Source organism: Bolinopsis microptera, chromosome 2 (assembly GCF_026151205.1).
Source record: "Bolinopsis microptera isolate Bmic1 chromosome 2, MBARI_Bmic_1.0, whole genome shotgun sequence".
In the NCBI taxonomy this organism is placed as follows: Eukaryota; Metazoa; Ctenophora; class Tentaculata; order Lobata; family Bolinopsidae; genus Bolinopsis; species Bolinopsis microptera.
Window position 1 is genome coordinate 3003196 of NC_087073.1, and position 24335 is coordinate 3027530.

The 24335-nt window shown below is 37.2% G+C and overlaps 4 protein-coding genes across 4 annotated transcripts in view; all 4 read left to right on the forward strand.

Moving 5' to 3' along the window:
- The window catches only part of LOC134811614 (diphthine methyl ester synthase-like), a 56770-nt gene that overhangs the window by 1295 nt on the left and 31140 nt on the right, over positions 1-24335 (forward strand). The window lies entirely within an intron of this gene.
- On the forward strand, positions 5960-7674 carry LOC134811332 (D-xylose transporter-like). Its single transcript, XM_063818118.1, has 3 exons — positions 5960-6188; positions 6322-6445; positions 6574-7674. The coding sequence occupies exons 1-3, from the start codon at positions 6032-6034 to the stop codon at positions 7622-7624; spliced, it is 1332 nt and encodes a 443-aa protein (XP_063674188.1). The 5' UTR covers positions 5960-6031; the 3' UTR covers positions 7625-7674.
- LOC134811607 (mitogen-activated protein kinase kinase kinase 3-like) lies at positions 19629-21992 on the forward strand. Its single transcript, XM_063818581.1, has 2 exons — positions 19629-21051; positions 21278-21992. Exons 1-2 carry the CDS (start codon positions 19650-19652, stop codon positions 21538-21540), a joined length of 1665 nt encoding a protein of 554 aa, XP_063674651.1. The 5' UTR covers positions 19629-19649; the 3' UTR covers positions 21541-21992.
- Positions 22900-23811, forward strand: LOC134826352 (THUMP domain-containing protein 1-like). Its single transcript, XM_063838690.1, has one exon. It carries the CDS (start codon positions 22900-22902, stop codon positions 23809-23811), a length of 912 nt encoding a protein of 303 aa, XP_063694760.1.

Consider the following 24335-nt stretch of genomic DNA (forward strand, 5'->3'; position numbering starts at 1 on the left):
TAGCTGGAGGAGGGTTTCGTTTTTCGCTTTATTGAGTAGATCGGAGATCACGTTACTCCAGCTGATACAGAGAAAGGGTTCAGGGCCAATTGGAGGTTGGCTAGCTCCTAGCTTAGCAAGCTTGTCGGCTCTCTCGTTGCCAACTACACCTGTATGCGCTGGCACTTTATATAAGAATATATGGTTCTGTTTACTTAGTTCAATAAGGATACGTGCTGTATCGATGGTGAGTTTGGAGGTTGACTGGCCTTTTTTTAATTGAAGAAGGGAGCTTAGCGAGTCTGAATAAAAGTTTATTACCTGGTTGGTTGTGTTTGCTTCATTTAGGATTTCTGCTGCTCTGTAGATTGCAAACATTTCGCTCTGGTTAATAGTAGCATGTCTTCCCAGGCTGATGGATTGTTCAACTATCGTCCTGCCATTCCTGTTCATTGTGAAGCCAGCTCCAGTGAGTTGTGTCGAGCTTTTGAGCGATCCGTCCGTGTAGATTTTAAGTGTTGAGTCTAGAGGAGGATCCTGTGGTAACTTAAGTAAGACTGTGTACCCAGTATTATTGAAATAGGTAGCAGTTGTGCGATCTAACAATGGTAGTTGGTTGGAGATACCTAATTTACTGGTTTCTTGGTCTAGGTATTTAGCATGTGAAATGATTTTGCTGGACAGTGAGTATTGGCCGATCCAGTTATTCTCTATTTTTAGTCTGATAGTTGTTTTAGACGCATTAAATTTGAGATGGACGTCGATAGGCATAAGGCCAGATAAAACATCTAATGTTAGATTTGGTGATTTCTGAAGGCCTCCAGTTATGTAGAGGGTCACCATTTTTTGAATAGTGCAGAGTAATTTCCTTAGATTAGCGTTCTCGCTCAGTCTGTGGATCCAAACGAAGCAGGCGTAACTGATGGTGGGAAGTATGACTTGTTTGTATATCCATCTTATCCTCCCTGGAGAGAGGCCCCAGGTTTTGGCGGTGAAGTTCCTAGTCATGTGTAGGAGTTTGGTGGCTTGTTGGCATTTGAGTTTAATGTGAGTGTCCCATCGCAGATGTTTGTCGAATGTTACACCAAGATATTTCACTTCGTCTGAGAAGTTCAGTACCTCGCCATCCAAATAGATGGGTTTCATTTTGAATTTCTTTTTTAGTCCCGAGAAAACAATAACTTTGGTCTTAATTGTGCTGAGTTTAACCCCGTTATCAGTGCACCATTTGCTGATAATTTTGAGGTATCTGATCGCTATATCTCTCATTGTGGCGCTCAGGTCGAATCCCGGTACTAGAATTGCAAGGTCGTCCGCAAATGCCTGCAGAAAGTCAGGATCAAGTTGGTCCATAGAGAGAAGCGTGTTGAGTGTTAAGTTCCATAGTAGTGGGGACAAAATACCGCCCTGTGGACAGCCCTTTGAGATCTTCTTGGTGATGGATATGCCATGTAACGTGAGGATAATAGATCTATCAATGAGCATTTCTTTGATCCAGAGTGCAATCATGGGTGGTATTTTAGCTTGGATCATTGCGTTGTGAATCGAGCTGAACTTAATATTGTCGAAGGCTCCCTCTACGTCGAGAAAAACCCCTAGACCATATTGTCCATTCTGAATAGCGTCTTCTATTTTCCTCGTGAGTCTGTGTATCGCAGCCTCAGTGCTTTTTCTTTTCCTAAATCCGAACTGGTTTTTTGTGAGTCTTTTATCTACGCCTGTATTTCTTTCAAGGTAATCAAGTATGATTCTTTCCATGAGTTTCTGCAGGTTTGACGTGAGGCTTATTATCCTAAAAGCTCTTGGATTGGAGTAGTCGTCCTTCCCCTCCTTGGGTATAATGATGCCTTTGCATGTTTTCCAGCTAACTGGGCAGTAGGTGTATGTCATGCATTGTTTGTAGATGTGTTGCAGGGGGTGTTTGATCAGATCCCACGCTGCTATCACCATTTTATTTCTTATATTGTCCATTCCTGGAGCTTTATTTAGTGGCAGTGATTTTAGGACTCTGTCCATTCTTGTTCTCGAGGGAGTCCTGTTCTCTCGTGAAGTTTTTCGAAGTCCTTTCTTAACAAGTTTTGTAGATTTATATTTTTATCAGTTCATCTGTTATTATTTCAATCGTATTCGTTGTTCCCTGTTCTCAAGAAATATAGAAGCTACACTCTATATCCAAATTTAACTAGATTGACCTACTGTTAATCTAGTTCCATAACGTCTGCAAATTCTGAATTCGTCATATAAGAAGTCGCCTCTGTGACCGTATTCGACCAGTGTGACCACTTTCCACTTAAAGACCCTTTTTCCACTCTACAACAATAAAGGTGAAGCTCTGAGTTTTGAGTTTTGACTGATGATCACGCGTGTTAAAGGATATATACTAGCTGGGTACGGTAAATCTGGGTACGGTAAATCTGGGTACGGTAAATCTGGGTACAGTAAATCTGAGTGCGGTAAATCTGGATACGGTAAAACTGGGTGCAGTAAATCTGGGTACAGTAAATCTGAGTACGGTAAATCTGGGCATAACGCCATAACTGATGAGCAGTTAACGAAACTCCGCCCCCTCGAGATTAAAACACAAAATCTTAAAAGCAGTTTGCGATAATAACTGATACAAACTATTTATATCGACTGGTTATTAACAAAAGGCTCTTTAGAGCGACAAATTATTCCATTGAAACTAAGAGTTGCAATCTTGAGAGAGTTATATTTGATAGATAAGTCAAGCTCCGAGCTTCAACGAGTGATGAGTTATTTTGTGTACAAACGACACAGTCGTAAAATATAAATACACGTATAAAGTTTGACACATTATAGTTATACTAAAGTTCGACAAGTCCTGAAGTTTTACTCTGTCGGACTACAGTGTAATAAACGGATTAAACGGATTAATTGATTAAACGTTAATTGGTCAAGAGAAGCCATAACACTCCTGGCTTGACAATACAAGAATGAAATCATAACATAGAAATAAGATACGAAAACCGTGAAGAAACAAATAACATAATTTAAGCTAAGTCTCTCGGGAAACGAAGTGCATCTATATCAACTAAGAATTTAGCAATCTCTTTTAAAAGCTTTGGTTGAGTGAATATGAGATCCATTCCCTCGAAGAGGTTGGTTTTAGCTTCAGGGCTAAGGCAGTCCCTGTTGTCTTGGTAGAGGGGGCAGGTTCTAAGCACATGAACCTCATCTTCAATTATGGGATCAAAGAAGGGTAACTCTGCCATGTACTCCAGAGTGTTCTTGTCCTTAGTGGAACATGTAGGACAGATACGATTTAGGATGTTGTTTCTTCTGACTTGTCCATGGCGTCCCGTTTCAATTTTTAGGCGGTGAGAGCTAGTCCTTATTTGGGCTAGTCTTTTTGACTGGTTATATGGAAGATAGAGAGAGAGGTATTTTTCACAACCAAAACTTGATTTAATCGAATTGTAAAATCCAAGTTTTCTGTTGAGCTGTCTCTCTTCATCCCATTGCGTTCTAAAGCAAGAACGGAGAACATCTCGTTTCTGAATGATATATATGACAAATAGACAGTAGTTCGATAAAATAGATAAAAGAACTACATTCAGAGTAGGCTGATCAACAACCATCAGAGCAACCTTTGAAATCACTTAACTTTAAATATTTACCATTAAAATCAAAATCAGTATTAAATGTACACAGAACGGTCGAAATCTAATTACCACCTTTTAACTGCCAGCTAAGTCAAAAAACAAATAATTTGAGGACAACATGACACCCCAAAACTTTGAACATAACACGAGGAAATATGGACAGAACTGAACAAGAGCAAAAACCACACTCAAAGACTGAGGAATCAGGAGGACTTTGTATCACAGGAACCAACTATTTAGCTATCATCGCTCAAAGTCAATATCGGTTTTGTATCGACGCTACAAACTTTGATTTTCTGACTTTAAAGCTGACTTTATAAACCAGGGAATTAATTTTACCTTCCTAACATTAAATCGTTGATTTTAATTATATATCACTTTTTTTCATAACATTCCAGTACATTGTGCAGAAAGTTGGAGATTACAAATTTTGGAACATGTAGGAATTTTGACCTGATATCGTTTTCCAAGCTCTTCCACCAAAACATACAAACGGTCTCTTTGATATTATTCTAGATACCGTCAAAGTCGACCTTATTGTTTAATAGTAAAAACAGTTTCTAGAAACCACTTTGTAAAGTTCCACAGTTGATTCATATCATGTTTGTTGATCTTCGCCATCGGCTTGGGTTTGATTCGCAGTCGCCCTTAGATAAGGTCAGACATCTGGCTTAAAAATGAAGATTTTTAGATATAAACTCAAAATAAACAAGGCCCCCAATTTTCCTCCTGGGGAGATAACAAAGAATCGATGATAGGAGTATTTTTCAAAAAGCCGGATGTGGCTATCTCTTTTACTTAATCGATTACGTGACACGTTACGTACCGTCTAGCTGGGATCTTAGAGTCCTGGCCTCACCCTCTTTTATACAAGCTGAGGAGTTCAAACACCTAACTGTAACCAATAACTATTAACCATGCTATGTAGCCAAGTTCGGCCAATGTTAACTTTGGTCGAGGTGACTAGGTGAGTTCGTGCTGGTGAGAGATGGTTCGCAATTTACAAAGGCCAAATTTAAAATATAAATAACGGTGTTCAATATTATCCGGTATTGAAAAGATTTATCTGCGTTCTGTAATTGAATTGCATTGAACTGCATTCTGTAAAACATGACAGGCATTGGGAAATTTCTGCATAAAAATATAGCAGACAGCAGCACCGATTAACAATCGAGCCAAATTTAGAAATGCTCCTGCCAGATTAATAATTTTCCCTGATTCTTATCTCACAACTTAACTGAAGCTATAGATAAGCCTGTTCGGTTTCCGTTGTTATAATTTGATTCTTAGTAGTTTTTAGTAGTTTTTCCCAGATAATATTCTGTTTTCTATTCTCTCTCGAGGTATTGTAAATATCGAGGTATTATAAATATCGATTGCTTGCAATAAAGTTACTAGGGACTGCCTTGTTGGCTAACGTAGAGTAACAGGATCATTTTTAAGTCTTAAACTTAGGACGGTGAAATGTCGTTGATATGTCCGTAAGACGCTCTCATAATCGCTGTTTTCGTTTTGCTACGACAGAGTAAGTTGGTCTTACGCCGCCGTTATAGTTTCATTTTTGATCTGAAGCACAGTTCTGGAATCTGGAAGATCTTGCGTATTGATTTTAACTGATTTTAACTGATGATATCAGTTGACAGTTCACTAGATATCAGTTCGCTAGATAAGTTTTTAGCACTGCTCACTTCATATTTAAATTTTGTGCAATGGGAAGGCAGCCGACGTTTAATCTAGAGCGGAATTTGTAAAATCAGGACATATTCCTGGGTGCATTTAATCTTAGTAACTCCTAATCATTATTTGATACGATTAAATGTTTTAAAACTTAGTCTTATTAAATATTAATGAACGGATATTAATTAACCATACGGCATTATTTTAACTTCGATTACCTTGGTCGGTAATATTATGGTGGGGGGGGGGGGGGGTCTAATTTGCTCCTTTTCGGGCCAAAGAACCATATTTATAACAGTCCATATTTTTACCCCACATAATTTAATTTGGTGCTCAACCTAATGAGCGGTTGTAATTATTACCTAATTCCATTATTTCCGATTTCGAATACACTTATGAAATAACTTATCAAAGATAAGTAGTTTAATGAGGTCTTTTGTGTGTAGTAACCATTTTATCTTCATATCATTAATCCTAATCTGATTGAACATGTTTTGTATTAGGATGCTGGCAGTTCATCACTGCTGGCAAATCCTTATCTTTTGTACCTTTAGTTACTGCTATAAACGAACTTTATAGCAAAAAGATAGTTTTACAAATCTTTACTTTAAACTTTTACTTCATCAACTGGTTTGAGTAGCCCCAAAACGTATTAGTTTCATTCAAAAGTGGTGTTTATTGAACAGACGGTATATCATTGTGTTTCATTTCATATTTGCTATATTTTATTTTTATATACGTCTTTAAACGAGATGAAGGATGAATATGAAGTCATACTTGGTGGAGATGATATATTAGACGATACAGGAGGAAAGAAGGAACGGAAATCTTGGACGAGAATCGATAAGCTCGTGTTGATGTTTTGTGCCCTGTGCGATTTTGCAGATGGAACAGAAGTAGATCTACCTGGTTTGTACAACGTTTAAAGTTTTAACTTACAATTGAGGCAAACAACCGAAGAACTAATAGCATCCCTCATTCCTAGCCTGTCTAATACAAGTGTAGATAGTAGAAGCCTGATAAACATCCGTCATCTCCTCAGGAATAATGACACAGCAAGTTTCGTGTGACATTGAACTGTCTCCATGGAAGGAAGGATTACTGCAATGTAGTTTATACATCGCATTAGTAATTTCAACTTTCGTTGCCGGAACACTGTCAATAAGGTAAGGTCGAAAATTGCTGTGTATAGGCTATACTATAATACTAATAGCCCGATGATTCTGATTGTAACTGTTTATCTGCTAATAGGTACAGAAATTCAAAATGTTTAGGTTATACAATTTCATCTCAGGTTTGGAAGACGGAAGTTGATTATAATCTCGCTTTACCTGAGTGCAATGAGTACAATAGTCTGTGCTATAGTCGCAGACTTTAATACTCTCCTTCTTTCCCGAATACTCCTTGGCTTTTGTCTTGGACTGAGACACACCTTGCTTTATGTTTGGGTCGCTGAGATGGTTTCCAGTCAACAGATTCTATCTAAGATTTTGATGGTAGAGTCCATAGTGTTCTATGCGGGGGAAATCTGGTCGTCGGTGTTGGGGTTCCTCCTGCTTGACCTGATTGGATGGAGAATGTTCCTTCTTTGTGGGTCATTACCCATACTCATTCCACCAATCTTCATGCTTCACTGCTGTTTCACAGAGAAAGTAGGCCCACAGATAAAACACAGTGATGAGAAAGAAACAGTGACCGTCCCTAACTTTGTTGGCCGAACCACCAAACTAGGGTTGCTCATTGCTTGTATTACTTTTAATGGCTGGCTTACCACCCTCCTCGTTCCAGCCCTGATCAAAATGTTTAATATCAAGGAATCAGGATCTAACAGTGATTGCTCTGTGACCATGACTCGAGGGCCGGAACTCTTGTTACTGGGACTCGTTAACTTCGCAGCCATACCCTCTACACTGCTCACCCACTGTATTAAAGGAAAGATAGGATTTCGTAAACTACAGGGTGTAATTGCCTTGATATACATAGGAAATTTTGCACTTATGCTCACACAAGAAAGCCTGGTGGTAGCGATTTTAACCAACTTCATAGCTAAGTTTGTGTACGGGATCACTGCCTTGAACATATGTTACGTACTCTACGACGTGAACTACTTTGGAACAAAAGACTTTGCTCTAGGTAGTAGCACGGCCTCCTCATTAGGCATGATAGGAGGGATGACCGGGTCGGCAATGGTCGCTTTTGCTCCCACATCGTCCGTTATAATCACTGCTGTGGTGCTCTCTGCTGTTCAGATAATGGTCCTTTTCTCTTTGACAGAGGTGCAAGAAGAGGAGATGGGAAAGGTGCAAGAAGAGGAGATGGGAAAGGGCGCACAAACTGGAAAGTGATCAGAACCTTTCAAATTTGAGTGTTTCAGTTAATTTACGTGTTTCATCAAGTTTATGTGTTTTACTTTTTTAAAGCTTCAGATTTAATTTAGAAAAAAATGGAAACAAGTTCAAATTTAACGAGTTAAGTCAAAGTTAGAATACTGCGTAAAAAACCTCAATTGTAGTTTATACAGTATGAACGGAAACGGCGAATTCCAGATCTATCTAGACTTTGTAATTAGTAATTCACTAATTGGTATTCGGGACAAAATACCAATTCCTACTGAATACCATATATTTGATGATTCGGCAACCCTAAGTCCTATCTTTTATCTTACCACACTATTATACTGCTAAATGTATGTCTGCCTAATGCCGTTGTTACAATTCGAACTTAAGTAATTTTCTCAATTTAGATTTATTTCATGGGTACCTTTTTGGGATTTCCCAGTGTCATGATCTTTCTTGTTCTATGACTATACCAGGTAGTAATTGTTGACTCCAACTGTTTGACGATCCCGTTAAACAGATTTAGAAGTAACACCGACCAGAAACACTGCATACTCCTACAAGTTGCACATAGCAGGCCATGACCTCCCCTGGAAGTCCCTGTCTCTCCGTCTTTAACCCGACGGGGTTGCACCTTGTAGTCTCTCTTCAGCAGCAGGAGTTGGAGACATAGGGACGCGTTGTGAAAACCACCGAAAGGTAGGCTTACAGTCGACGCTGATCAATCAGAAGAAAAACCCTAACCTATAATTATATTTAGATTTTAGACTGAGATGGGTCCATTTTACTGTTTTCCAACATAAACTCGCTGAGACGACGCCATCAATGTCTGGTACGAATTATTGATCGTTCTTATCAGTTCTGAAGGATCGCTAAACAGTCTTGTTTAGCGATCCTTCAGAACTGATAAGAACAATCAATAATTCGTTCCAGACAATGATTTCCATGATGAACGAGTATTTTTAAAACGTGTTGTTAATAATTAGCGCTGTACTCAGCGCTGCTCTCATTTAATACCCACTTTTTTCAGTACTCAACAGCTATGAAGGCACCACTGTCTTGATTCTATGATCGTAATGAATAAGAATTAAGAAAGACTGTAAAATAAATATAATAGGGTGATGAAAGTGGAGCAGAAAACTTTCACACCATTAGGGGTTTCAGGTTAACTGTTAAGACTTGATCTGTGATCTGGAGGGGTCATTTTAGGGCCTACGAAATAATTTCCAAAAATGGCGCGCTGTAGGCCAGTCTTACAGGTTCTATTTCTAATAGGACGTATCAGAGCTATTCCAGCTAGTGAGTTATGTTCAATTCAAAATTTCAACATATGCTTTTAACGGCTGATATTTAATACTAGTAAAATATTTGTTCCAAATATTAGACGATAGAGGAGCAAGAAAACAACAATTTCAAGAAAACAACGATTTTATTTAGTAATAGTATCAATTAAAGCAGACAAAAATATATTTTATTATATAACTAGCACGAACTTTAGACCCGATATCTTAAGGGACTTGAAGTAGCAAGAGAGTGACTAGAAGGTATATATACCTTGAACAAAAATACGTCGAAAAGAATCCAGGGTGACACAGGATCGGAGAGTGCAGACCGTAAAGTTTACGCACCCACTCTTGCCTCCTGCATTACGTGTATACACATGGCTTTGTGACCGTTTGCATGGAGCAACGATTTGGTTACTGGGCCGCGCTCAGCCTGTCATTCCGCCTAATCTCTATTCGAATGTTAATGAACATAATAGCCTGGGGTCCCCAGGTAACTAAATCGCTTGCCCAAATTAATTAAAAAAGGCCCGGCCCTGCAGAATGTATTTGTATCACGTCGTGACCCCCACGGCCGTTTCATTATGGTGAAAGTAGAGTTTCTACGATACAGGGGAGCCGCGCACTCGTGCGCGGCGGGTCATACAACGTATGACAAGAATGTATGAAAGTTATCTAATTCGCGTTCGGTGTATTTTGGACGCTGATTCTGAATCCCCCATTGACGTAGGGTAAAAATACTTCCCTGGAGAGTTATGGGCAAATTGCAAAAAACCATTTTGGTCACGTGACACAGGCTACTAAAACACGAATTCGATAATTGTTTAGGGCTTGGGTTAGAATTAAGGCCGGTTGCTCTAACCAGACCACTCTCGCTTGCACTAGTGCACGACCGCCGGGCGCCGTTGTTGTGAAATTGAAACAATCGCGTCACGCAGTACGCATAGACTCATGGTTATATGAAGGGTAAGGGTTGTGGTTACTGGTTATGGTTTTATTTATGGAAAGCTTCGGGATTAGGTTTAAGATATAAAGGACTAAGATTAGGGTTTATGTAAAACCCTTTTTTCGACTGCAAAACATGAACAGTAAAACCAAAGTCGCGTGATATATAATTTTTGGGCGAGCAAATTAGTAAAAGCCCTCAGGCTTCGTATTAGTATTTATTTGTATCACGTTGTGACACCCACGGTCGTTTGACGATACAGGGGGAGCCGCGCACTTCGTGCGCGGCAGGTCATACAACGTATGACAAGTATTTATATATCAGTATTTATGAACACGCCCGACTCCTTATTTGTCATTTGTGAAACAAGCGCGCCCGCAGTGGCGCGAAAGCACATGGTTAGGTGAAATTAAAAATATATCGGTGGAATTGCAGCTTTGATTTTGTATGTTTAAAAATTATATTTAAAGATGTTGTATGTTTAAAAATTATATTTAAAGAATCATGGAAGAAACCTGCATGAATTAATATTGTATATTCACGATGTCAATCCTTTGTAGCTCGGTAAGGCCCATGCCAGTAGTGAATTTTGCCGATCTACCGGTTGAAAGAAGATGCGCGGCCCAGTAATCAGTATTGTAGCGCGATGCACTACCTAACTGGATCGCGCCACGCATCGTCTCGCAACCATTTTCTTCTGTTGATTGGCGAGATGAGAAGGATTGACATCGTAAATCAAGGCCCAGTAGTGCATCACGCTCCAAACTTATTTGCAGATGACAGTGCATTATATTTCGATAATTTTTCTAGAGGCTTATAGTTATACGACAATGTAATAGAAAATATGAAAATTGTGTATGAATGGCTTAGAATTAACAAGCTGAGATTAAATGTTGCAAAGTCCTCATTCATAGTATCCGACAAATGTCCTAATCTTGACAGGCTGTCAATGCCTTTTGATTTGGAAAATGACTGTCTTCACATAGAAGAAACCAAATCTCAGAAATATTTAGGTCTCATGATAGACAACTTATTAAAGTTTCAAGACCAAATTGATTATGTGAAATCTAAAGTTGCTAGAAAAATAGGAGCATTATATAAATCTAAAAATCTCCCTCCACTGAAATATGATTTGATTTGAAACTTTTACAAAATAGCAAATATACAAATGTACAGCAAGTCGAACAAACATATAAAATGGGCCGAAATGTATAAATGCTATAAAGCGTGGGTCAGTGAAACAAGTACAGAGGACAACTTTCAAAACAGGAGTTTTATGGCCGCTCAAAGTCTCAATAACATCACCTCCACCTAGTAATAAAATTATGAAAAGTGTGAAACAATCAAATAATAAAATATTCAAAATATATAGTTGTCTCTTAAATACAGATAACGTCTGAAAATTCTTAAAATAATCATCACTCCTTCATATACTGATCAGTGTCCGAGAGTGTAACTCATGATGACTTCTTATCACGGCTACATACCTTCCCGTACCGGATGTAGTGGTCGAGATGAGTCTGTTCCGCCCTCTTCTTCTTCAGGTCAGTGACCAGATGCTTCCTTGTTGCTCGTTCTTCGCTGGATCTGTCTGGACATATCCATACATCTTTGTGATTCTCCCTCAGTCTCCCTGTTTTCATCAGAATCTGATGAACCGCTGTTGAGCTTGGGACGGTGATCTTGACTGGTCGGATAGCCGTACTACCTGGCCTCTTCCAACCGACTCTAGTCGCTTCGAAGTGAGGTTTCTCCCCGATCTCCTCCAAAACTGCGGTAACTAGCGCTGGAAGCTGTTCTTCCTCCTCTTCTTTCAGCCCAAACACGATCAGGTTCTTGCTCCTGTCCTCCTCTGCAGCCACACTCTTCATCACCTTCTTCAGGATTTTACTGTTGCAGACCGTACCACTTGCACTGTTCTGTTGAACAGCTGCACTATAGTTCTGAATCCCTGACTCCACCGTTGTTTGGACTGTCTCCTCAACAGACGTCTTAAGCAACTGTAGTTGTTCGTCCTTCTGCATCAGCAGCTGGCCCTGCAGTCTGATCACCTTTTCTTTGTCTGCTAGTGCTTCCGTCTTGAAGCACTCGATGATCTCCTTCAAGAGATACATCTGACTACTCTGCCGACGAACAAGGTCCACTGCATCCACAATCCAGCCAGACAGAGTCTGTTTATCCTTAGTCTTGATCTTTTCACGACTATCGTAGTCAATTTCACGGTAGTCTATATGCAGGTCTTTTTCTAACTGATCGGACCAGCGTGCAACACAGCCTTCCACATCTTCCTGTTGATCATAGTTGAACTCCTTAATCAACTCCTGGGATCGGGTCAAAGTTGGGTCATCCCCCATAGTGTACTTGTATAGTAATGTACAAGTACACACGCAAAGGTAAACTACGCGGTAGCAGCAAACTGAACTTATTGCAAATTTACAAAAGATAAGGAAGATATAGAAAAATATTTATAAATGCTCTATGCTCCCTCAATTTGATTACCTGGATATTATATGGTGTAGTGCTGCCAAAACCAAACTAAATTCTTTCGATATTTTGTACAAAAAGTAGCAAAAATTGCTCTCACTGTTAATTAGCGTGAACCATCAGTAAATGTGTATCGAGATATCAAATGGCTTCCCTTACATTTAAGGAGACAGCTCCATCTATCGACATATATGCATACAATTATTAATGAGAGTGCACCGTCATCATTTACAAGTAAATTTGTCTATGTATCTTCTCTGGAGGCTCACCTGATGCTGAGAGGTGCAACCTGTATGTCCCCGAATCTAGAACACATAAAATCTTTTTGTATTTGGGTGCAAAATGCTGGAATTCATCTCCAGTGAACATAAGAAATGTAGAATGTACTGCCAAATTTTCACATTTTATGAAATCCTTATTTATGTTGGATGTTATTAATGGTGTCTCATCATATGAAATTAACAATAGCTTTGACTATTTTTACACTCCGGCTCTGTGATAACTATAAGGTGTTTTGGGGTTTTTGTTAGGTAGCAGGGTCCCCTGTGTTTTACTGACCAAATTAAGCTGCAAGTCTACATTTAAAAAACTTAATTGAAGAAGTATAGATCTGTATGACGTATGTCTCTCTTACTTTATCCGCTTACCACGTCTGACCTGATGCCATTTTTCACTCTAAGGTCTGTACTTCTCTGTATATAAATGTACATAATGCTGACAACAAATGTTGAAGTAGGTATTTATGTAATTTTCGTACTACTTTAATGGTAACCTTCATGCCCACAGTTTAATGTTAAATCTCACTGTACCATATTCATTAGAATTAGAATCAAATTTACACAGCAATACAATAAGAATAAAAAATAATTTAAGAAGCTTCAATCTGCTGTGCAGGACATTCAAGTCAGTCGAAAACTGTTAGCAGAACACCCTTCTAGGGACATAAAGATATAGCATGTAAAACATAATAAGTAATAAATTAATGAGTGATAAACACTTTAACTTACAACTTACAACTTACAATGCAACATACTATATGTTTTGATTCTATGTCCGTAGAAGGGTATTCTTATAACAGTTTTTGACTGACTTGAATGTTTTGCACAGCAGTTTGAAGCTTCTTTATATTATTTATATATTCTTATTGTATTGTTGTGTAAATTTAATTCTAATTCTAATTCTAATTCGAATATTGTTGTGTACTCTTAAAGGACCAGTTAACTGAAAAATTTGTAGTCTCCAATTTGGCTAAGATTTAAATCAGCTGTGACAAACTGGTAAAGAATCGTATCGCCGAAAGAACCAACTCTCTAGCGTACGTGTAACGCGTGTTATTGCAATAATAAGCTGTGGCCTCGTGACGTCATAAAGTCCCTCAGTGCGCGCTTGCATAGCGTAATTTACATTACAAATGTTTATCATCGTCAATAAAACACGTGTAACTCATTCAAATTTTAGAATTATGACTATTACCCTAGTTCTCCAAAATCCTTATAGTTTTGGCTATCATTCTAACTAAAGGAATAGCTGATTTGATGTACAGTGCTCACGTCATGATTTTAAACAGTGATATAGGTTCTTGAACAGTGGCGGGTGAATGTACGGTTAGAAAGTTTCTGCTATTACAACTTATGTCATATGTGATAATTTTGGATTGTTTTCATTGCTTAATTACACAAGCAGCTAGGGAGACTGTACCGATTATTTTTCCCCAGTCCATGAAACTCTAACAAATTTAGAAAGGATTTAGATAAGTAGGAGTTTGTTCAATTCCGAGAGCAATTATATTTATAGCATAGCGAAATTTATAACTTTAATCCGCATGTGTCAGCCAGTACAGGAGACAAGAAGTCTGGCTACTTTACGGCCGTTCCTCTGTGACCATTAGTAGAAGTGGCCTTAGAATTAGCCTGCATAGACCACAAATTTTCTGTGATAGGTTTAGCAGAAACAAACATTGATCCCTGCAATAGTAAGCTGTACCAAATTAAAGACTATACTTCATGTTACCAAAAACGCTTCGTTTCTAATAAGACACAACAGGTAAAAAGTAAAGGAAGTGGAGTTTCTCTCTACATTCACAACTCCTTTAACTTTAGTGTGATTGAAAAGTTATCTGTTTGTACAGAGCAATTTGAGTCCCTATTCATAACAATAAGTAATGCTCCAGAACCAGTAACAGTTGGAGTTGTATACCGCTCACCAAGCAATCCACTTGCTAACTTCAATGCACAGTATAAAGAAGTTCTTACTGCACTGAAAGGACATAAAGCATACATATTAGGGGACTTCAATGTTAACATAACCAATTTATCAGGCCCAGATGAAGATATATTCGAAGAAGTTATTTATAGTCACGGGTTCACGCCCACAATATCCATTCCCACACACCAAATGCCCCACTGCTCAAAAACGTGCATTGATAACATACACACTAATGACATTCACTCATCAACTATATCTGGAGTAATTCAGGATAGTGCTTCACATCACCAGCCCATTTTCTGCCTTCAAGTAATGAATTCTGATACTAGTTCGGAACAGAATAAATCACCTGAAAAAACAACCATTTATTATAACTATAGTAATGCAAACCTTGATAAGCTCTGTGAAGAAATTGAAAACGACATAGATACATTTTACCACAGATGTGACTCTTTTGAATCCTTCATGGATCTGTTTCAAGAAAAGATAGATATATCTTGCAAATTGGCTTCACCAAAAACCACCAAACGAAATAATATAACAAATCCATGGATCACAAACGGCCTTATCAACTCTGTGGAGAAAAAAGCCAGACTTTATTTTGAATGGAAAAAAACAAAAACATTGTTAATTCCAGATGGGGATCTGGAAAGACATAATGTTTACAAGGACTACTCAAAATATCTTAAAATTGCCATAAAAACTGCCAAAACCAGGTATTATGCTGAAAAGTTTGAGAAAAATAGCCATAGCTCCAAAAAAACCTGGCAAATAATTAACGAGCTTCGTGGCAAAAAGAAGAATCAGCTAAAAGATGACTTCATTATAGATGGAACTAGAGTAATCTGTAGGCGGACTATTGCAAACAAATTCAATAGTTACTTTACATCTTTAGCTAGTAATTTAAATGAGAAGGTTTTGTCCGAGAACCAACTGTCTATCCAACCAATGCAATCATTTGTTGAGTTTATGTCGAAATCAGTCAACAGTTCAATACATCTAGAAGAAACTCATCCTGAGGAGATTCTTGAAATAATTCAAGAATTCGTTAACGGAAAAGCCAGTGATATACCAATAGCAGTTATCAAGAAACCGGCTCATCTCTTATCCAACATATTAGCAAATTTGTATAATACATGTATTCAAAAAGGCACGTTCCCATCCATATTCAAAATAGGCAAAGTAACTCCTATCCATAAAAAAGATAATAAAGAAAATATTGAAAATTATAGACCTGTGTCAATATTGCCAATCTTTGGTAAAATATTTGAAAAAATAATATACAAACGGCTTTATACCTTTTTCACTGCTAATGACATTCTCAGTAATGAACAATTTGGTTTTCGAAAAGGCCACTCAACCTCACATGCACTCCACAAATCAGTTCATTCAATCACAACATCAACATCCAGTGGTAATCATGTTCTAGGAATCTTTATTGACCTAAGCAAAGCTTTTGATACTCTTGACCATGGCATTCTCCTGAGGAAACTGGAAAATTATGGGGTTAGAGGTCTAGCTCTAGGACTTCTAAAAAGCTATTTATCCGATAGATCACAGTATGTTTCATTTCTCAACACTACATCAGAGACTATGAATGTAAAATATGGAGTTCCCCAAGGTTCCATACTAGGCCCTCTACTTTTCTTAATATATATGAACGACATAATAAACTGTTACAAAGGCGATGAATGCAAATTTGTGCTCTATGCTGATGACACAAATATATTTATCACTGGACCGTCCAAAGAAGCAACATACTTGAAGGCCAATAAAGTTCTTGATTTCGTATGCAAATTCATGAGAAGTAATCTCTTACATATAAATATGTCTAAATGCTGCTACATACATTTTCTACCTGCATACGAATCTGATGAAACCTGCGCCAGGGTTAGGCCGTATGCCAATGAACATGACAAATCACAAGGAATATTTATAAATGGACACAAAATTGTCAAGGTTAGCAACACCAAATTTCTTGGTGTAGTAATTGATGAAAAACTTAGCTGGGGCCCACATATAGAATATCTAAGAAAAAAAATTAGATCCACTACAGGAGCACTTAACAGGATTAAACATTCAGTTCCAGGGGAACACTACCAAAAAATATACTCTGCATTATTGGAATCACATCTTGCTTACGGAATAAGTGTTTGGGGCTCAGCTCTCAAAGACCAACCAAACGATAAGCTGTTCATAACTCAGAAACGTTGTATAAGAATCCTTTTTGGAGACCTAAATGCATACCTCGACAAACATGCCACTTGTGCACGAGCCAGACCTTATACAAAACAGAGGTTAGGAGCTGCTTTTTTCGAAAAAGAGCACACCAAGCCCATTTTTAATCGACTAAAATTGCTTACTGTTCAAAACTTGTACAAATACCACTGTATATCTGAGATATTTCGAATTATGAAATTTCGCACTCCATACTCGTTGTATTGTACTATAGACTCATCAAAACGTGATACAAGCAATGTCATAATCCTCCCAAGAAAAACCAACACTTTTCTTTATATAGCCTCCAAATTGTGGAATAGCATACATAAACGGATTCTAAATGAGAATGGGGAAATCCTCACTACTTCTGTATCTTTGGTTAAATTACGCTGTAAAAGTATCATCCTGGGATCTCAATCCATCAACAATAATAACACCTGGACTTACCACAACTTTCACATCGCCCCTCACTCAATCACAGACCAAACCATCTCATCACTCACTCACCAAATTGCCGACCCAATATCTATTGAAGTGGCGAAAATTTTCTAGACAAATGATATTTCGATATTATTGCTGCAGCAGATACAAATACCAACATTATTATATTCCCAAACGTTTGAACCTTTAAATTAACTAGGAAAGTCAATCCTCAACTTGACTTTTACTGTTTTAAACAAATATGATGATATTAACTTAATTTATTATTATTATTTTTTTTTTTACATACTCCTTCTTAGTGTGGTGACTTGGGGTCCATAAATATAACAATACAAGCTGATAAACCAAAAAGAACAACTGGGGTAGGTAGGTAGCCCTGGTGGGTGCGTAAACTTTACGGTCTGCTCTCTCCAAGATCAGCCTGCTTCTCCATTTTACCGTGAAGCCTAATTTCTAGTTTTTATAAAATATACAATGCAAGTGCAGGTTTACTAATCTTAATCTACTTAACAACTCAATAGCCCAAGTCACCATACCCGTAGTATATTCCATGGTAATAGAAGAGCTTTAAAGTTTTTCAAATTGTTGCTATAATTGATTTAAATAAAAATTTGTTGTTTTCTTGAAGTAGCTTCTATCAGAACAGTGCCGTGGGAACAGAATTCCCGCCAAAATACCCGGTCTCGGGTCTACCAAATAGTAATACTGATTGGAGTGTACGGTGTGCGGTGTGTTTTGAATTAGACTTACGGCTCACCTAGTTGTTATCCTAATTGCATTATCATCGGTACATAACATAAATAAACTACTGGTAAGTTTAAATACCATGTGCAAACGTGTTCAGTCAATCGACCCACTGAACAACTATAGAATTTCCAAGACCCTATGGCCTATTATTCTCTGGCCATATATTACGGCACGATCGATTGTTAGATGGCTAAACGACCAACGTTAATCTATACAATTCTAAAACTATGAGCTAGCACTTTAATCTAAAAATACACTTTTTATATTACTCCTGATTTTTACATTTCACGTAAAACATTGTCGCCACAGGTTGATCATGGACACTAACAGCTTGATTTGAGATAAATGACTTATGAGTTTCTCTAAAGTTAACTCTAAAGTTGTGTAGTCCAGTCATTTATGGCCATTTATGGAAATGAACCTGCAAATGTTCAAATACTCACGAAACTGTGCACAGACCTTCCCGAAGGTATGAATAAACGATTTTTGTTTGGAGACATTTTTTTGACCGTGGAGAAAACCCAGGAGGGCCACGCCCATATTGACCCAATAACGTAACCGACCCCTTGCTTCTGAAGGTCGTAGAGACTTCAAAATAGGCTTAAACGAAGCCGCATATATGCATGTTTATATAGGAGTTATTGAGCAACACATGGCCTAAAATCCTTACTTTTCGAGAAATTCGCCAAAAACCATTTTGGGCGTGGTGCTGAGCCCATTTTCGATAGGATCGTGATAGAGTCTTTAGACAGGGTGCAAAAGAACCGCAATTAGCATATTAATATATGACTTACGAACAAACATATGTCTTAAAGTGCTTACTTTTTCAGTTATTGGCGAAAAACTGATTTTCGGTTCCAGAAATCATGCAAAACTATGGGTATCTGGTAAATTGGGCTATGAAGGCCCTAAAGGTTTTTGAATGTGTGCAAATTGTGCAGAATATCCATTATCCATGTTTATATACAACTTATGAAGCAACATGTACCCTAAATTACTTACTTTTCGAGTTATTCGGGGAAAAACATTGTATTATGTCCATTTTCTACCTGTAAAATACAGTCTCACGAGCTCTTCTGCGCGCGCAAGGGACTTTATGACGTCATCGCCAAAATAATACAAACGCTATAATTTACACGCGTTAGAGAGCAGTTAGAGATTTAGGAATTTCGACTCGTTGCTTAGTTTGCTATTTGTCACAATCTGTCAAAATATGAGGATAACTTTTTTTTCAGTTAACTGGTCCTTTAACCATACTAAAGTAAAACACTGATTCACCATGGTCATTTCCTTCTCCTATGTGCTGTCTCTCTTCTAAAATATTTTGCCGCCCACCTAAAAATGTGTCTTTAAAAAGAAAGAAAAACGAGATAGGCCTTCTTTATTACATTGGGTCTTATAACAATGATATTTGATATTTGAGACCTGTAATTTTACAATTGTTGTTGTTCATTACAATTTGACTTGATCCAATCATTCAATATAATATCTAAAAACTGTGAAAATTAACTCTCAATCGGAAAACTTTAAAGAAAGAATTATTTCAATCGGATACTGTCTGACTAATGAGCACCAGCGGTATGTTTACTGACTTTTTGTATATAATACATTATAATAAAAGTCACTTTTTGTATAAAATACATTATAATAAAAGTAATTGAATACTAATCAATGTCTTTACAGAAATGAAAAGAAATTGTTTGAAAGAATGTCTAAGCATCCATGCATACCATGGTGTGTCATAAAGTGTTTCACTGCTGATGAGAAGAAGGATTTTGAATTGAGACTAGAATCAAGACTAACTTTAGATGAGTTAAACGAATATGTTCAGACAAAATGTGGGGACAACTACCGATGCTACATTTTGCGGGGTACTGGAACTCTGAAAAAACTTAGACGAGATAGTGAATTTCAGGCTTTGGTGATTCAATGCAATAATGAGGTTGAGCTTTACATAAAACAGTCTAGGACATTGTCTACATCCAAACAAAATCTACATTCAGTAACATTTGGGATACACAGTCAGAAACCATTTGATTCCTACAGCTCTAGTCTCTATGGAGAACTATTCATTACACCCAAAGAGCAAGAACCTAAACCTACTTTTCAAAGAGGTCATCGAAGAACAAAATCTGCTCATGCCACTTACCATCAGCAGAAGCCAGATCTCTACATACCTGAACCCGCAGAGCCTCTAACACCCACTTCAATTTCAAGTAGAGGACATTTCTCGTTTTATCCTAACACTGCTGGAGGGATGTTTGTTCCTGCAGATGGTGCTGCAACCCCAGACTCTGGTTTCCAAAGTCCAGAGCAAATTTTTAGAAGTCACAGCCACGTGAACACCCACAGCCCTGAAAATTCTAGTGCTACATCATCAACTTTATATGAAGGAGACATCCCACGTCATTTAGCTGAAGAACATCCTACAGACAATTTCAAAGATCTTTCAGGTGATGGCAGTATTGCAAGTATTTCATCCATTGATGTCATCGATGCAGACCATTTCTCTAAGACTGAAAAGAATTCGAAGGCTGCAAAGAATTCGTCTGTTCATCTCACTCTACCTGAAAACTATGTGGTGAAAAAAATGATTGGAAGTGGTGGATTTGCAAAAGTTTATCATTGCATTGATCATGATACAGGGCGAGACTTAGCTGTAAAACAAGTATTTTTTGATGCTGAATGTACTGATTCAAATAGAGAATTGAATGCATTGAAAAATGAGATATCTATCTTGAATAAGCTTGAGCATCCAAATATTGTTGTGTACTATGGTTCAAATATCAAAGATGAGCATTTCAATATATTTATGGAGTATGTGAGTGGTGGTTCTATGAGATCATTTATCCAAAATAATGGCCCTCTCTCAAACAAATACACAGTTAAGTGTCTGCATCACATCTTACTGGGATTGTCCTATCTACATCATGAAAACATTATCCATCGTGACTTGAAAGCTGCAAATGTATTGAAGACAACTGATGGCACCATCAAAATTGCAGATTTTGGAGCATCAAAAAGATTTGACACTTTGCGTAGTATAAATGGAGCAAATACTGTTGTTGGAACACCCTACTGGATGTCACCTGAAGTCATTCGAGCTCAGAGTAAGTTATTCTGAAATATAATACCGTTTATAATATCTTATATAATAAAAAAATTACTGAGCTGGGGTACCATAAATTATATTTTGGACGGTCACCTTAGATGGTGTAAGATAAATTCAACTTTTTAATTGATGACAGATCAAGTAGGTTGCAGAGATAATTAAATAGAAACTGCAATATTGAGACTATAACATAAAGATAACTCCTACTAAAACATAATTTTCAGGTTACACAAATCGAGTCGACATTTGGGGCATTGGAGTAACTGCTTTTGAGTTTCTTTCTGGGAATCCACCTTTCTACAATTTGGAACCTTTGGCGGCCATGTTTAAGATTGCTCAAAAGAAAATGCAGAATGAGCTTTCTTTTCCATCACAAGTCCCAGACAGCTTGATAGATTTTGTGTTAGTTTGCTTAGAGCAAGATCCCAGTAATAGACCGACAGCCGATGTTCTGTTGAACCATTCTTTATTCTCTAAAGCTCTGTGAATTTTGCTGTACTGTACTTTATTGTTTTTCTAGTAGCTAGTACAGGCTCGTTATTTGTATTTTGGCATTTTTGAAACAGTTTATACACATATTTATGTGGCATTCATTTTCAAATATAATAAGGTATTTAAACATAATGCATTATGTAGTTACAAAAATTCTAGAATTAAAATCTCTCACAAGTTGTGTTCAAAAGATGAAATACTTTTTCTTTGTGGTGATATTTTTGGTTGGTAAAAATACCGTTACTGCAATGAAATTATTGAACACTGTAGCTTTTCAAAAATAATTGTTTTTAGTTTTTTGGTTCTTACTGAGGGTATAATTTATTTAGTTTAGAGCTATTTAATTATGCAGTTTATGCAATCATATAACAAAATTACTTATAAATAATAAACAATGAAGATTTAATTGACAAGATTTGTAGCTTTTAAAAAGTATGCCTCAATCATGAATAACTTTTACAAGTTATAATACAGTTAAACCCAGAATCACAGTGCCCTGTTATACTAGAACTCCAAGTTACCGGGTGTTTCTCAAACCTCACATTAGTGTCCCTTCGCATGATGTGTTCGGTGTCTTTGAAAACCCCAATTTACCGAGATTCTTGATTGACCGGGAAAGTTGACCCAAATCACAAATGTAAGTGTCATAAAACCCGAAGAAGCCCTGTAAATAGGGAGTATGTTAATGGTACACAAGTTCATATTTCTTATTGCCAAATCATCTTCATATTTCTTCAGAAAACAGTTTCAATTTAACCAAGGGTTTAAACGTCATGTTATATTATTGATGTAAATCAATATCATTTTAATTTCATAATTAAAATTCACCATTTAAGCACTGATTTAACTCTTTGTAGTATAAATAAGTAAATAATCGTTACAGTCGTGGCTCAATTTAGCAGAGGAAGTTTTTCTCGGTACTTATTTGGAATGTAAAATCTTCTGGAATTTTAAACATACAAATTGACAAAATGTAACTCTTACCAAGGTAGAATCAAATAGGTTTTGAATAAGATTATGTCAGAAATCGTGCTTAAATGTGAGAAAAAGTGAAAGAAGGTTCACATGTTGTTTTGAGGAGGACTATAATTGGTGTTATCATAATCACAATGAAGTTATTATGCTTATCAATTTTAAAACTATTTTAATATTTCCTATTGATATGAAATGGTTTTATTGCATCTATATGATTTAGTAAAAAGTGATTAAAGCCATCAATCAGATACGATTTATCTAATTTCCTTTGAGTAATCAATGATTGGAAATTAATATTCTTACAAGTCACCATTCCTGCTTAACCTGAGATACTCAGTGTAGTACAACTTACAATTCTCATCATCCTTTCTGTCAGGATATGGCTGAAAAGCAGAAGAGATCCAAGGCTCACTATGTTCAAAACCAGAAGAGGCAGAAAACACAAGCAAGGGGCCGTCTTGGACTCAATGATTTGAAGTCTAGTACAAAAGGTATCATCGCGACTGCTAATTTCTTGGATTATGGATGCAGACGAGAGGTTTTCAGCCTTCTTGATGATTTCTGTGGCAAGGAGGAGAAGCCTGTATGTAAAGGGAACGATGATGAGGTAGATGAAGAAATAGCAAAAGAAATAGCTGAGTTGAAAGCCACAAAGAAAAGATTTCAGATAGTCAACACAACTCTGAACAACATGATGTTTATTGCAGTTAATGAAGAGTCAATAGATCCCTGTCAGTTAGTCCATCATATCCTGTCTACTCTCCGGGAGAAGAAAGAGCGAAAAACTCGGTTCACTCAAAGAGTACTACCCGTATCCCACACCTGCTATGCATCAATAGAGGACATCAAAAAGACTGCCTTGTTGATGGTCAAAGATCAGTTACACACCAAAACTCCAAAAACCTTTGGTATTTACTTCAAATCGAGGAACAATTCCTCCATCTCCCGCGACGAAGTGATACAGAATGTTGCTACAGTCGCTACAGACGATCTAACTTTTGCTGAGTTCAATAAAGTACACCTCGATAACCCAGAATATGCTATTATTATTAATATTGTCAAAACTGCTGTGTTCATGGCAGTTGTTAAGGATTTCAAATTGCTGTCCAAGTATAACATAGATGAGTTAACGAAAAGCTACACTCCAGTAGTTAAAGAAGAAAAAGCAGCTGATGGAGAGGTAGTGAGTACTGACAATAAAGTGAACGATATAGTCTCCGAAGAAAAAGATGATGTTGTCTCTGAAGAAAAAGATGATGTTGTCGAGAAAGCAACAGAAGTTGAAGCTTGAATTCTATAATCCGACACGGTTTTAACGTGTAATATTTCATATTTTTACTCTGAATATTTGTTATTTTGTTTTAATCTTATCACTCGTTGTCTTAATTTCTACTCAGATTCTTATACCGCAACTTATACTGCTAAGTTATAGTACAGTGATTATTGCCGACAAAAACATGTTTTGACTGTATTATTGCCAGATGTGTGGTATGTGATTTCCCGCTGGCGATTTGCCAAGTTTATTAGACACCGCCGGTTCAATGAATCATAATAATGCTGTGTACAATGTATTATAACACGCTACCTTATTAAGAATTGTTCTAAAAATAAACAAAGCCAGATGACATGGACAGCAATAGTGTATTATATTATTGTGCGTGATACTGTTAACGCCGAACAATGTCCTAACTAAGAAGTTATTAGATTTATCAAATTTCTAAAATGATATCTCCACTGCACTAATCACTATGATATCTTCACTAATCACTATGATATCTTCACTGCACTAATCACTATGATATCTTCACTAATCAC

Bases quoted from the DNA above. Each gene is read 5' to 3' on its own strand.
- LOC134811332 (XM_063818118.1), top strand. From the start codon at position 6,032: ATGAAGGATGAATATGAAGTCATACTTGGTGGAGATGATATATTAGAC. The intron at 6,189-6,321 runs GTTTGTACAACG...TCATCTCCTCAG, and splicing joins AACAGAAGTAGATCTACCTG to GAATAATGACACAGCAAGTT. The intron at 6,446-6,573 runs GTAAGGTCGAAA...ATTTCATCTCAG, and splicing joins GCCGGAACACTGTCAATAAG to GTTTGGAAGACGGAAGTTGA.
- LOC134811607 (XM_063818581.1), top strand. From the start codon at position 19,650: ATGTCTAAGCATCCATGCATACCATGGTGTGTCATAAAGTGTTTCACT. The intron at 21,052-21,277 runs GTAAGTTATTCT...CATAATTTTCAG, and splicing joins TGAAGTCATTCGAGCTCAGA to GTTACACAAATCGAGTCGAC.
- LOC134826352 (XM_063838690.1), top strand. From the start codon at position 22,900: ATGGCTGAAAAGCAGAAGAGATCCAAGGCTCACTATGTTCAAAACCAG.